Genomic DNA, 12,413 nt, shown 5'->3' with positions numbered 1-12,413 from the left:
AGTATTAATGTGATTCCACTGCGAGGGTTGGGATCGATGCAGTCAGATGAGGGACTGTGTTAACATCCTAATCTCTAATAGCATCAGAGCAGCCAGACTATAAAAACCTCTACCAGTTCAACCATGAACACACTCACACACACACACACACACACACACACACAAGCAGAGATCGAAATGATAAGAAAGACGGAGAGAGGACATGGGGAGCCATTAGAGGAAGACCTGTATTGTGCGTTGAAAGAGAATACCCAGATAGCCTTGATGACCCCATGCCAGACTGTTCCTTCACTGTGGTTCACACAACAGAGAGCACAGTTACCAGGAAAACCACTGATCAAAGACCATGTAAAAAAATATCAGATTTAAATGTGGAGGTGAATTTTCATTCATGGTTGTATTAATTTCTGAACTCTCTGCAATAAAAAATTTAAGCTTTACTGAGTGAAGCATGACTCTCAGGCTAGCACCATATGTACTATATGACTAATGCAGACATTAGCTCCCACATGAGCTCACATTAAAGCTGCAATAGACAAGGTTTTTATGTGGTAAAAAAAGGCATTGTGATCAGCCTACTTAGATCACACTATCGACTTCACCAGAGAAGAACAACTCCAGCCTTCCTCAGCACCACAGTTTTGCCCTATTTGCTAAAAATAACATTTCGGTGCCAGTTTTGTTCAGTAGGGGGAAATCTTCTCAGTGCACAGGAACTGACAAATTGAACCTGCTCCTGGATAGCAGCCAGAAAAAGATGGATCTAACAATTGAACCTCATCTCCAACAAGACATTTTGATCTGAAGTGTGCATAGTTGGGTCAATGGGTATTTACATAGTAAAAAATTTAGGACAGTTCATTCTTGCTGCCATTTGAGGTTGTACAACATAGAAAGATAGTTTACATTTCACGTTTAGACGACTGGTTCTACATGATTAGAGACACTAACATAACAATATACTGTAAGATTTAACTACAGCTAAGCCTACCTCTGCCAGCTAAAAGAGGTTTTCCATCATCCCCTGGTCTGTTTGAAAAGCTTTTTGCTAAAGTTAGACAAAAGCACCTTTTTATTTTTTCATGGGCCCCATTACTTTAAAACATTCCAAATCTAATTTTGACTCATTAGTAAGCCTCTGGAGTACTTCTGTCTCACATTGCAGACACAACCTATGAGACTTGCATGTGTGCGTGTGTGAGACAGCATCTTTAATTACCCAGGTAACACAGCCAGATGCTCCATCACTCTGGCAATGGCAGTGATTAAAAGCAGTAAAATATTCATTTCAATCAGACACCCACATGCCACATGTATAATTAATGCATAGCGGAAGGACACAGCAACTTTTACCACAACCACACACACACACACACACACACACACACACATTTCCATCACCGTATTCCCTCTACACGCCAGCTGATGCATGTGTGTGTGTGTGTGTGCGTGTGTGTTGGGGTGGATCCAAGAAATGGAACTGTGGATGAGCCACTTTGAGCAATACTCCACAGGGAGGTCAGAGGGTAGCCAGACTGCATTCTGGGACATCATTCAGCCACCTACACAGCAGATGTGTCGGGTTGCTCTCTCACTGCCCTGACTCTCTCTGGGAGTGTTTTTGTTGGGGAAACAGCATCTTGAGTTTGCTGTCTATCGTTCAGCTTTCTCTGTTGTGGGTGTGCTACCTTTTCTGCTCCTTCTTCTACTTTTCAACGCTGCGCTGCTTGTCAATACCTTGAAATACCTGCGAGCAGATTGTCGGCGGTCTCAGAAGCAGTCTGATGTCTCTAGTGGGCGGAAGAATATACAACCACAAAACAATCTGAGACTTGAGGTGAATTTACAGACATAAAGTAGACATCTGATTCCTAAGTCATTTCATGGAATAGATCTTATCCGCCCAAGGCTATGCATGTGAACACAAAGAAACCACATAGAATACAGTAGGACTTTCCCATCCAGCTAAAATGTTACAAATCAAATGTCTGATTTAAATGTAAATAACACCAAAAAGATGCTTTCTTTTACACACCTGAAATAAATCTCTTCTTTTTTCCTGTCAATCCCCGTGGTTCCACTTTGTCTATTTTCTATTTCTGTCCTTTCAATGCATCTGACTGCTGTCTCTTTGTTTTCCTTGATTAAGCTCTCTGTCGCAGTATTGTTTGGCTCCAGCAGTAGGCTACAATTACTCAGCGCAGTGTGTATGTGTGTATGTATTGTATCACGCTCATTACAATTAGCTCAGAGTGTGAGTGTGTCATCTGTTGCCTGCTCATGTTCCAATTTCTCTCTGAGTGGTGAGGGAGCTGCATCCAGATGCTTCAGCATGTACACGACAATGTGACCAGGAAACAGGAAGTCTCACGTCAGAGTGAATAAGAGCTGTGGATCCAAAAAAATCTGAAAAAGGTCAAATCTGTGTGACCAGGAAGAGCAGCACCTCATGACATCTCAGCTTTAGTTTACCCTTGTCTTCTGCAGCAGAAAGCAAGGAGGTCCATGTTCAAAAAGGAACTTGGATGTTGATCCAATGGTCTTTAATACAGAGATATCACAAGATTGATCTTGTGATCAAGAGGCAAGAACTTGTAACAGTTGGCACAAAGACACATATGTACACTTCAGAGGAAAATGCAGACAACTCAGTCTACATCTCTTCTCATCTTTGATCCATTGTCTAATTGGTTTGATGTTCTTATGCAATGTCACATGCTGATAATTACCTCTTACTCTCTCACACATGCAAACACACACAGTACATATTACTATTACTGCGTTTCCATAATCCTCATTTATGTTGTTGATAAATGCACGTTTGATCACTGATTTCAGTGGATCTTACAATGGAAAAGAAAAAACTAAAATAATAATAAAGTAATTATTTTTTATTTTTTGCCTGCCACTTGCAAACAGAGCACGTTCCTGCTGAGTTATTGATATGCAAAAACCAATACTCCTTTGGCTTTTCATTGCAGTTTTGTACAAACCCTATCACCTGCCACTTATTCTAATATAGACACGGACTCTAATGTAGACCTACCCTGTCTGCAGTAAAACAAAGCTTCCACAGCACGTGTAAAGACTGTTGACTGATGTTTTGTAAGCTGATACAGGCCCTGCACCTAAAATGCATGACATAAATAAAATAATTCATCCCAAATGAAAACACAGCAGCGCTTTTTTGATTTCACAGTTTAACCAAGGGTGCTACTTTGTTTCAGCACACACACACACACACACACACAAAAGATTACCAAGATATGAACCATAACTGCCCTCCCCTCTTCATTGTGCGACTGCTCCCGCAGGCTGTTGCTGTAAATAAGAATGTTTTCTCAGTCAACTTGCCTTGTTAAATAAGATTTTACAAAATCCCACGAAATATTTCTTAAAGCTTGACAGTGGATATTGGCATTCCTGCGCAGAAGGCTGTGTTTTAAAACCTGCAAACAACCCAGCATAAATTTACACCATTAAGTCCCTCAGGCTAGAGAATGCATAAAGTGCTGTGTGTGGCATGAGAATGCAGTAGTCATAATGAGAATGTAGATGTCCTCTGCCTGGCATGGACGAAGCCTCCAACAAGCACACACAAAGTGCTTACTCTCGTCTGTTGCCGTGTGTTGATGAATAATGCACATATTAATCTCGCAATATATGGAAGCTTTACCAAGATTCATTTAGCATTTCCCTGTTCGATGTTATCTAATTAATGTGGCCTCTTTGTAGTCACTAGGCATGAATAACATTCTCTGAACTTCAGTCAGCAGGGTAGAGGGAAAGGTTAGCGGCCTTCTTTTCTTTTTCTATTTATTTTTGCTGACTTTTTCCACAAATTATCTCAAAAATTAAGAATGGCCCCAGCCACTTCTTTTCACACTACCACCCCCAGCTCCACCCACAATTGTGCTGGCAACTAGTAGGAGTCTCTAGCATAGCGAAAAGGACTAACACTGGCTTTCTGTGATTGTGATGGTGGGTGGGAACTTAACCCCTTTACCACCTGTGCACTCAAGGGCTCTGAAATTTAACAGACGATGAAAACAATCTTTTAGCAGCTGTGAATAGTTTGGCGAATATGCTAGCTGACCAATACCACTCACTCACTCGTTTACTCATCGATATAGCCAGTCTAGAAGTTTGTGAAGATTTAACACCTCTGTCAGCTGGTATTGTGCACCATGTGCTGGGATCCTTCCCTCTCGGCAGCAGCAGGGACAGGGGCTGCTACAGCTAACTCTGAAGCTACGAATGGGACTGGGCCTTTACTTTCTTGATCCACATTTGGGGAAGGAGGAAGGGCAGTTTGAGCAAGCAGAGCTGCAGGCAGTCCAGTGGGGAGTGAGGCCGGGCGGTGGGGCAGGTGGGGCTTACGTGCCCCTTCTTGCCCTCCTCTCCCCTGGTCCTTAGCGTTTTCCATCAACACACGGACACTCTTGGAGAAGACGGCACGAGGGTCAGTAGCAGGAAGAGCAGGGCAGACGCAGCTCTCCCTCAACTCCAGTGCCTGGACAGAAACAGAGTGAAGAACAGACATTATATATTATTATAACTTCAGACAAGAAGTTTATTAACAAGTACAAAGATGGATATGGAAAGCCCTATGATAAATGTCTTTGTGTAGTGGTGAGCCATTTTTTGCTTTTGTTTGCAGTGTATTAGAACGAAACGCAGCTCTGAACTGAAATTAATGCAACATGAAGAAGCTGAGAAAGACAGAGAGGAGCAGGTAAAGGACCAGAGACAAACAAGGACAAAGATACTGAGATAAACAGATGCGCTGAGCAAAAGACAGACAAACAAAATAGGACACCGCAGAGAGAATCAACAAGAGTCTACAGCCATGCTACTGTAGCAGCTCTGTGAGGCTGTACTACAGCAGTGCTTTAGGCTAAATGCTAACACATCTAGCGTGTTACCATGCTAACATTTGCTAATTTGCGCTAACACAAACTACATCTGAGAGTGATGGGAATGTCATTAGTTTTGCAGGTATTAGGTCACAAAACAAAGTATTGGACAAATAAACATTTTGACCTGATGATGGCGCTAGAGGAAAAGTCAGGGGATCACCAAAGTCAGTAAGCTTCATCTTCTGGAGAACATGAATGTCTGTAAAAAATGTAATCTCAATCCGTCCAGTAGTTGTTGAGATATTTCAGTCTGGACCAAAGTGGTGGACAGACCGACAGACTGACATTGCCATCTGCTAGCATGGCTAAAAACATGGCTACAAATATTATCAGATGCAACCTCTCTTCTTTAAAAAAATCAATCCCATACAGGTTGGGTAAGCAGAGCTGGTAAGAAGTAACTACAAGCACTTCCCAGCAGTTAGAGACAATCTCTCTGTCTGTCTCACACACCCACACACACACCAAACTCACTAATCTCTCACTTAGAATCACCTACAAGACTCTGAGCACATACATGCACTTGGCTTCCCACTCAACAGGCTCTCCCTCTCATGTTAGCAGTGGACTTAATGCGCTTTGCTTAAGGATGATGAACGTACTAGTGAAGGCGGAGTGCCCTCAGAAGAGTCGGGTTAAGTAGCTTGATGCTGTCACCCCTCGCAAGGTTAAAAACATCACATTATGCATCACTATGCTCATCACTGATTGAGCTCAGCTGTTACCTGGCTCATATGTGCTGCTATGTTGGATCAAACAGTTTAGTGTGAGGAGGGTATTAGAGATACCACACACACACACACACACACACACACACACACACACACACACAAAATGCAGGCTGATGAATCCCCCAAACAACAGTCTTCATCACTCTATTGCCTGTGGCTGCAGCCTGGCCTCGACAACAACTGCTGCTAGAGGTCAATCTACCACACAGGGATATGATATGATGCACTGGCACATACATATAACACACACACACACACACACTCACACATACAACATGTACACATTCAACGACACAGGCACCTTATGGACAATTAGTGGTTTACCCATCTGTTCGTCTTTCGTGCTTGGAGCATCTGACGGTGTACCTACAGTCCAACTCACGCTCAAGGTTAAATTCGCTGCTGCGTAATACATTGTACGTCTCTCTCTCTCTGCCTCAGACACACACACACACACACACACACAAACACACACATAAGACGTGATGATTGTGGATGCTGACGCTTTCCATAGAAGTTCCTGTTGCTTGTTGATTTCCTTCCAGCCTTAAGATACCATTGATTGTCTTGCCACAGTGCCGGCACAGTGAGTGAGCATGTGAAATCGAGCTGCTATCATGGGGCTGTTTTCTTTCAGGTCCTCAACTCAAAGCCTCCAAGACATTTAGTTAAGCAGGCACCGAGGCCTCTGTGTGGCAAAATGTTGTTCCTGGCTTCCTAAAACCTTGCATCTTTTCCTCTCCTCCCCAAGTCTCTTCTTCCTCTCTGCCCTCCTCGCCACATGTCTGCAGGTGGATATATCTCTCCAGACGCTTCATTAGTTTCATTAAGACTCCTTCCAACAGCTCCTAAAGCTACACTGTTTCTCTTAAACAAAAGACAGGTGTAGGGGTCTTTCCTCACACAGGGATCAAAGAGTCTTTTACTTTAGTCAAACACATGAATCAGAGCAGCAGGAATGTGTTTAATTTTTTGAGGTAAAAAAGAAACTTAAGAGCTGCCCATGCTGTTATTTGGACAGAGCAGGGAATCATTATTGTGTGTGTTTCTACCTGTGGTATAAGGCGGTCCAGCTGAGTGAATCTGTTCCTGTGTGACGGGTGTGTGGACAGCCACTCGGGAAGGGTGGGCTCTCCCTTCAGCTGGTCTCTGATTTCCATTTGCTGCCAGAATACAGGGCCTGCTCGCACATCTGCACACGCCTGGGAAGGACACACACCCCACGGAACCAGAAACACACACACACATACACACAATGTGACATCCCTCTGTCTTGTGCTGAGATGAAAATTCTTATGAACTAATCATCTGAGTTTAGTTTAGTTTGACAACAGTGCCCCCTAGTGCCCTGCAGACAGGTTACAAGGACAGCAACAGCTACATTGGAGGAGTATAATTTTGCAATGTTAAAATACTGATTACTATATAAAGAGCAAAAAGGTTTTAAGCAATTCCTTAATCATGAAACATGATCCCCCCAAAAGCACCATTGATCTTTAATATTGTCATATTATATTAAAGATGTACTCCAGCAATTTAGTATTGCACTTCCATAAAGTCAGGAAACTACAGAGACAGACTGAAAAAACAATGGCCAAAGTTGAAGCAGCAGAGGCCAAGATATCCTGAATTTTAGTCCCTTGCATGGGTCAAGCTCCAAAAATGCTGGATCCTACATTATGCATAATGCAACTAAATAGCTTTTTTTAAACTTTGGAAATCTCTTCCATAGCCACAGAATACAATACAACTATTTTCTCTGGCTGTGTAGTACTCCTCATGATGAGTAAACTGAACTTTATGTTAAAATCTGTGGAGTGCTCCTTTAAGAAATAACAAATTGGAGATGACGATACCTTAGCAGCCAACTCCAATCCGACTTGATCAGCCTCTGCCTCCAGTTTCCTACTGTAAGGACGGCTGAACATCAACTGAGGGAGAGACAAATGCTGTATGTATGAGGTTGTACAAACTCTAAGATTCATACACATTCCCCTTACAATCTACAATAGATCTACAATAACAAAGGAATTACAATATAGTAAAATTGTGTTGTTGCCTTGTCAGGTAACAAAGTGTGAAAATTTCAGTGTTTCTTCAATTAATTGACGACCAGGAAATTGTGTTGTACAGTGTATACGGGTAACATTCTTGAATGGGTCTCACCTGAGAAAGCTTGTCCTGTACCCACTGTCCCAGCAGTGCCAGGCTGTCTCGAGGGCACACGGCCCAGATGGCTGTCAGCAGAATAAGGGACAGGAGGTCCACGACGTGAGACAGACTGGCCTGTTCTGCCTGGGGGAGAGAGCAGAGGGATGTGGGGGTGACAAGGAGGAGGTGACAGAGGAGAAAAGGAAGGAATGAAGAATGTTAAGGGTTGGGGTAAAAAAGAACAGAATGGGGATAGGGAGAGAAAAAAAGAGGTAAAAAGTTTTTGGGAGGTGAACGAGGCAGCTGGAACATATTGATTGTTCCCATCTATTTTAGTGGAACTTTTACGCTGTAACAGATTTAGAGGTTTTAACAGCCAATCCAAAAGAGCACACCTACTGGGTAATACCAAGCCCATCGATGCTCATTCCCTTCATCTAATTAAAATCTCCTTCAAGCATTTCCTCCGAGGACATTTAAAGTCTTGAAATACCCACAACTTCATTAGACACTTTTTTAAAACAAGAAGAATGTGCTTTTGTAGGCAGAGAAAAAACAGCCATCTGTGGACAATTAATAAAGCATGACAGTGCCCTAGGTCAACAGGACTTTGGTCATCATAGCACAGACAGGATTAGTGAGTGCTTGGAGGTGATTGTCAGTGAGTCTTTATCACCAGCTGATGCAACAACACTGCAACTGATGCCACTTCAGCCATTACTACACACTATTACAGAGAGGGAGTGGGGGGCTGATGATGAATAGTGAGGAGATCTCAGTGTATATTGCACATACCTATAGGAGGTCCACATACATATTTTACAACCTTGTGAGGGAGAGACCTGGAAGACTTCCAGCACGTAACTTCTACTCTGTGTGCCAAGGGCTTCTAAATGACTAAACTTTCTTCTTGAACGTTATTTGCACTTTAAGTGTTTTCAATGACTCATCCTCATGCGCAGCAAGGTCTGCTATCAACTAAGCCTCTCAAATGTCAGCAGACAGTACACAGGTATTTGTACACTGCAGCATCTCAGGCTTAGGAACTGCATTCATTCTCCGCAGAGCTAAACAGGTGTTTTCTGCATAAAACTCAGTATTGCTGTGTCTTTGTGCGTTGTCAGTGTGTTTCAAGGTCATCAAGGCAAACCCCTGAAAGGATATTATCTTTGAAAAATAAAGTGATTGACTCCCAATGTCAGGTCAAGTACTACAGTAAATAAAACGATGATATATGGGGTAAAAACAATGTCACAATCACAAACACAGTCGGCAGAGGGTTATGTACTTACAGAGTGCCCCAATAAAGCATGAGCCATCTCGTGTCCCAGGACAATGGTGAGCTGGTGAACATCTGCCACAGCGTCCAGCATCCCCGTAAACATGAACACTTTCCCGTTCTACATAAAGGAAAATACAATCCAAATCTGAGCCATATGGTATTTGAAGATATTCTTTACAGGTGTACAGAAAAGTAGACAATAACTGTAAACCTGTCTGTGACTGACCACCTTCCACATATGTGAATTGCCCAGATCTTGTAAAGCACAGCCACTTTGTACTCTGAGGGTCTTAGTTACAGTAAATAATCAATATGAATTATGTGCTTATAATTTACTCATATTTTACTATCTGAGCCATTTTCATGAGGACAGGAAGCAAAGGCAAGCAAAATACAGCTTGAAAAACAAATCTACCTTACTCTGCAGGAAGGAGTTTTTATAGGAGAAACACATGTAAGACACAATTGGTTATACTAAGACATCCTCACACTTTAAGGTGATAATAAGACATGAAAGTCATAGAAACCTGTAATTATACGCCCGTGTTTCTTTTACTGACCGGGAGGACAAAGGCGTTGATGTTGGGACTTTGCACCACGTGGACGCTCCAGGTGACATGAGACACTTCAGGGATGTCCTTGTTCCTCTGTGCCAGGTGCTGCACCACCCGCTCCACCACCTGGTGACGAGGGTCAGTGACTGGAACCAGCAGCTCTGCAAACTCCTCCATGTACTGAAGCGCGCACACACACACACACACACAGTCAAGCATTTTAGGAATATTTTAATTAGCTTAATTTCTCCTCATATTACCCCCCCCCACAAACACACACACATCATGTCCTAACCACCCACCCCTGGCCTCCTCTCACCGCCTCTGAAGTCAGAGCTGCCAGCTCCATGTAGTTCTCTCTGCTAAACACCAGGAGGCGGGTCCGTCCCGTCACCGGGGACTCTTCCAGGTGGGTCAGGAGGAGGAGGACTATAATCACCATAGCAACGCCTGCCCCTGCTGCCAGCTGCCAGCGGCGCTGCCAGACCCATTCGCGCATGAGCTGCCGGCGGTTGGTTGGTAGAGCCACCCACCACTTCCTTATACTCCTGCACGCAGAGAAGGGCCACAAGGTCTGTGGTATTTGTTTTGTAGCTCGCACAGCCTCATGCAGTAAATGTAAAATCATATACTGCCCTACAGCAGTAAAGAATGAAAAGAAAAGAATCATTTGAAGCTCCTTTCATGTCTGGAAAATTTGCATGTTTGGAATTTAGTAGAAAATGCAAATAGAAAAATCTGAAGCTTAGAAATGTAGGAATCCAGGCAGACCCACTGAGATCAATAATCTCTTTTTCAAAATAAGTCTGGCCAAGAAGGAAGCTTCAAAACATGCATGAAATATGTTCACAACAATGTACTATGCACAAAATTCTAAAGTCATTTTGTGTGCTTGCCCAGAAGAAACAGTCAAATATTAAAGTAGACAAGTAGGCCAAGACTTTTTGAAATAGTGACTAAACAAAACAACTCTATGTATTGCAGGGAGTTCTATGATGGGGGGCTGAAAATGTTTCCAAATTCAGTTCTCTGGCCCAAACTAAAACCAAATAAATTAATAAAGCCTTCCTGATGGTGTGTGTCATGGATCCTTGTGTGTGCCAAATGATACTGTCATAGTCAGTCCACTTCAGTGATTCATTTTTGCCGGTTAATTTTCTTTTTAATTAGTGTAACAAGACATAACAGGTGAGACAAGACAGACCGTAACACAATGGGTGACACGACAAATATGCATTGTGTACATACATGTTTCAACACCAACAGCAAAGAAACGGTTAGGATTGAGTATGAACTGAAACTGGTTTGACCAAGGTTTGTATGTGGATGTGGGAGAAGGAGCAGGGCAGTCTGTTGTGTAGGGTTACAAATGTGTGTTTGTATAAGTGTGAGTGTGTATGCAAATGTAGAAGGGCAAAAAGAAAAAAACGAGGGAATAGAAATTAAGAAGCGTTGAGTCTACAAAAATGAAAGGGGATACTTTAACCAGTTAATTAAACAGTTAATTAACAGAAACATGTTAAACAATTTATAAAGTAATTTATTTGTTCTTATCTAAATGACACAATTAATACAATTGCAATTGTTGATAAAACAACTAAGAATATGTTCATTATTTAATGAACACATTATAAATTAAGTATAATTAAATAATATTGTGCCTTAAAGCAATGAGCACATTTCTCAATTTATATGTAGGCTATATTTAATGTAAAATTATTGTTAAGAATGTGCCTGTGTTACTATTTGCACTTGAAAGTAATTAACTTATAAATGTAGTCATACAATTACAATTAATTTTTTACATATATGTATTGAACACGTTACATATTAAAGCGTGGACTTGTTTTATGTATGTTTTGATGAATCAATACTGATTAGCTACTTCCTGTACAATAATAAGGCAACCTTGTACAGCCAGTGTGTCTCCTACCTGCCCAGTATTATAGCCATGAGCTTCTGCAGAGGTTTGAGCACCAGCCATAAGAGAGGAGCGGGCAGGGCCCTCACGCGGGCTGAGGTGTGGAAGTGGTGTCCGCACTGTGTCAGGACAGGACCAGAGTGCAGGGGTAAAGTGGCTTTGGGACGAATCTGGAAACGCACTGTCCCTCCATAGCTACAGAATAAGAGAGGTCTGAGGTGAACAGAGTGACTTGTTCTACGACAGCTGATCTGAGAGGAGACCGAGTGTGCCGCCTTCAGGGGATTTGCAGCGTCTTTGCAGACCTGGAAGTTTCGTGTCAGATGTGCAGGAAGGGAACAGAAGCGACTGCTCCTCAAAAGATTAACACACAGTAAAACCATTGTCCTTGCTGGTATCGCGACTCGTCCTGATTCACTCCTCAGACTGGCCTAACAGCAGCCAGGTCTTTTGCAACCTCAGCCTCGTCTATTATCTGAGAGGGCTGGAATTCCCCATCCTAATGTGGAAATGACTGCCACAGGACGTTTACGTTACTTTTTCTTTTACTTAACATAGTTCATTTCACATCGAGCTGTCATATTACTCTCGCCTGTCAATGTCATTGCTACCAGTGAACACTAGCTACAAGTAACTTAACCTTGGTTACCACTACCCAACAGCCGTGGACTGAAATGTTTGTACCTGCACCAAAAGTTCGTTTTATAATAGCTTAACAACGCGGTGTTAAAAACATTTAGCTCCCTTACGACCCGAAACATCAGTCTGGACAGGGCTTTGGTTGTTTGGCCAGTGTGACGCTCCTGCTTCCAAAATGATCCCCCCTAGAAACAACTCCGCCACGAACGTTCCGGC

General features: G+C 42.6%; 1 protein-coding gene across 1 annotated transcript; it reads right to left on the bottom strand.

Annotated features, from left to right (window-relative positions):
- Positions 1-2,526: 2,526 nt before the first annotated feature.
- Positions 2,527-12,410, bottom strand: oma1 (OMA1 zinc metallopeptidase). Its single transcript, XM_044198263.1, has 8 exons — positions 11,571-12,410; positions 9,957-10,185; positions 9,644-9,817; positions 9,094-9,201; positions 7,817-7,945; positions 7,507-7,581; positions 6,703-6,852; positions 2,527-4,513 (listed from the first exon to the last, which is right to left on the bottom strand). Exons 1-8 carry the CDS (start codon positions 11,939-11,941, stop codon positions 4,169-4,171), a joined length of 1,581 nt encoding a protein of 526 aa, XP_044054198.1. The 5' UTR covers positions 11,942-12,410; the 3' UTR covers positions 2,527-4,168.
- Between the last annotated feature and the right edge of the window lie 3 nt (positions 12,411-12,413).

This window comes from Siniperca chuatsi, linkage group LG6 (assembly GCF_020085105.1).
Source record: "Siniperca chuatsi isolate FFG_IHB_CAS linkage group LG6, ASM2008510v1, whole genome shotgun sequence".
Classification (NCBI taxonomy): Eukaryota; Metazoa; Chordata; class Actinopteri; order Centrarchiformes; family Sinipercidae; genus Siniperca; species Siniperca chuatsi.
This window is presented reverse-complemented; position numbering and strand designations above follow the sequence as displayed.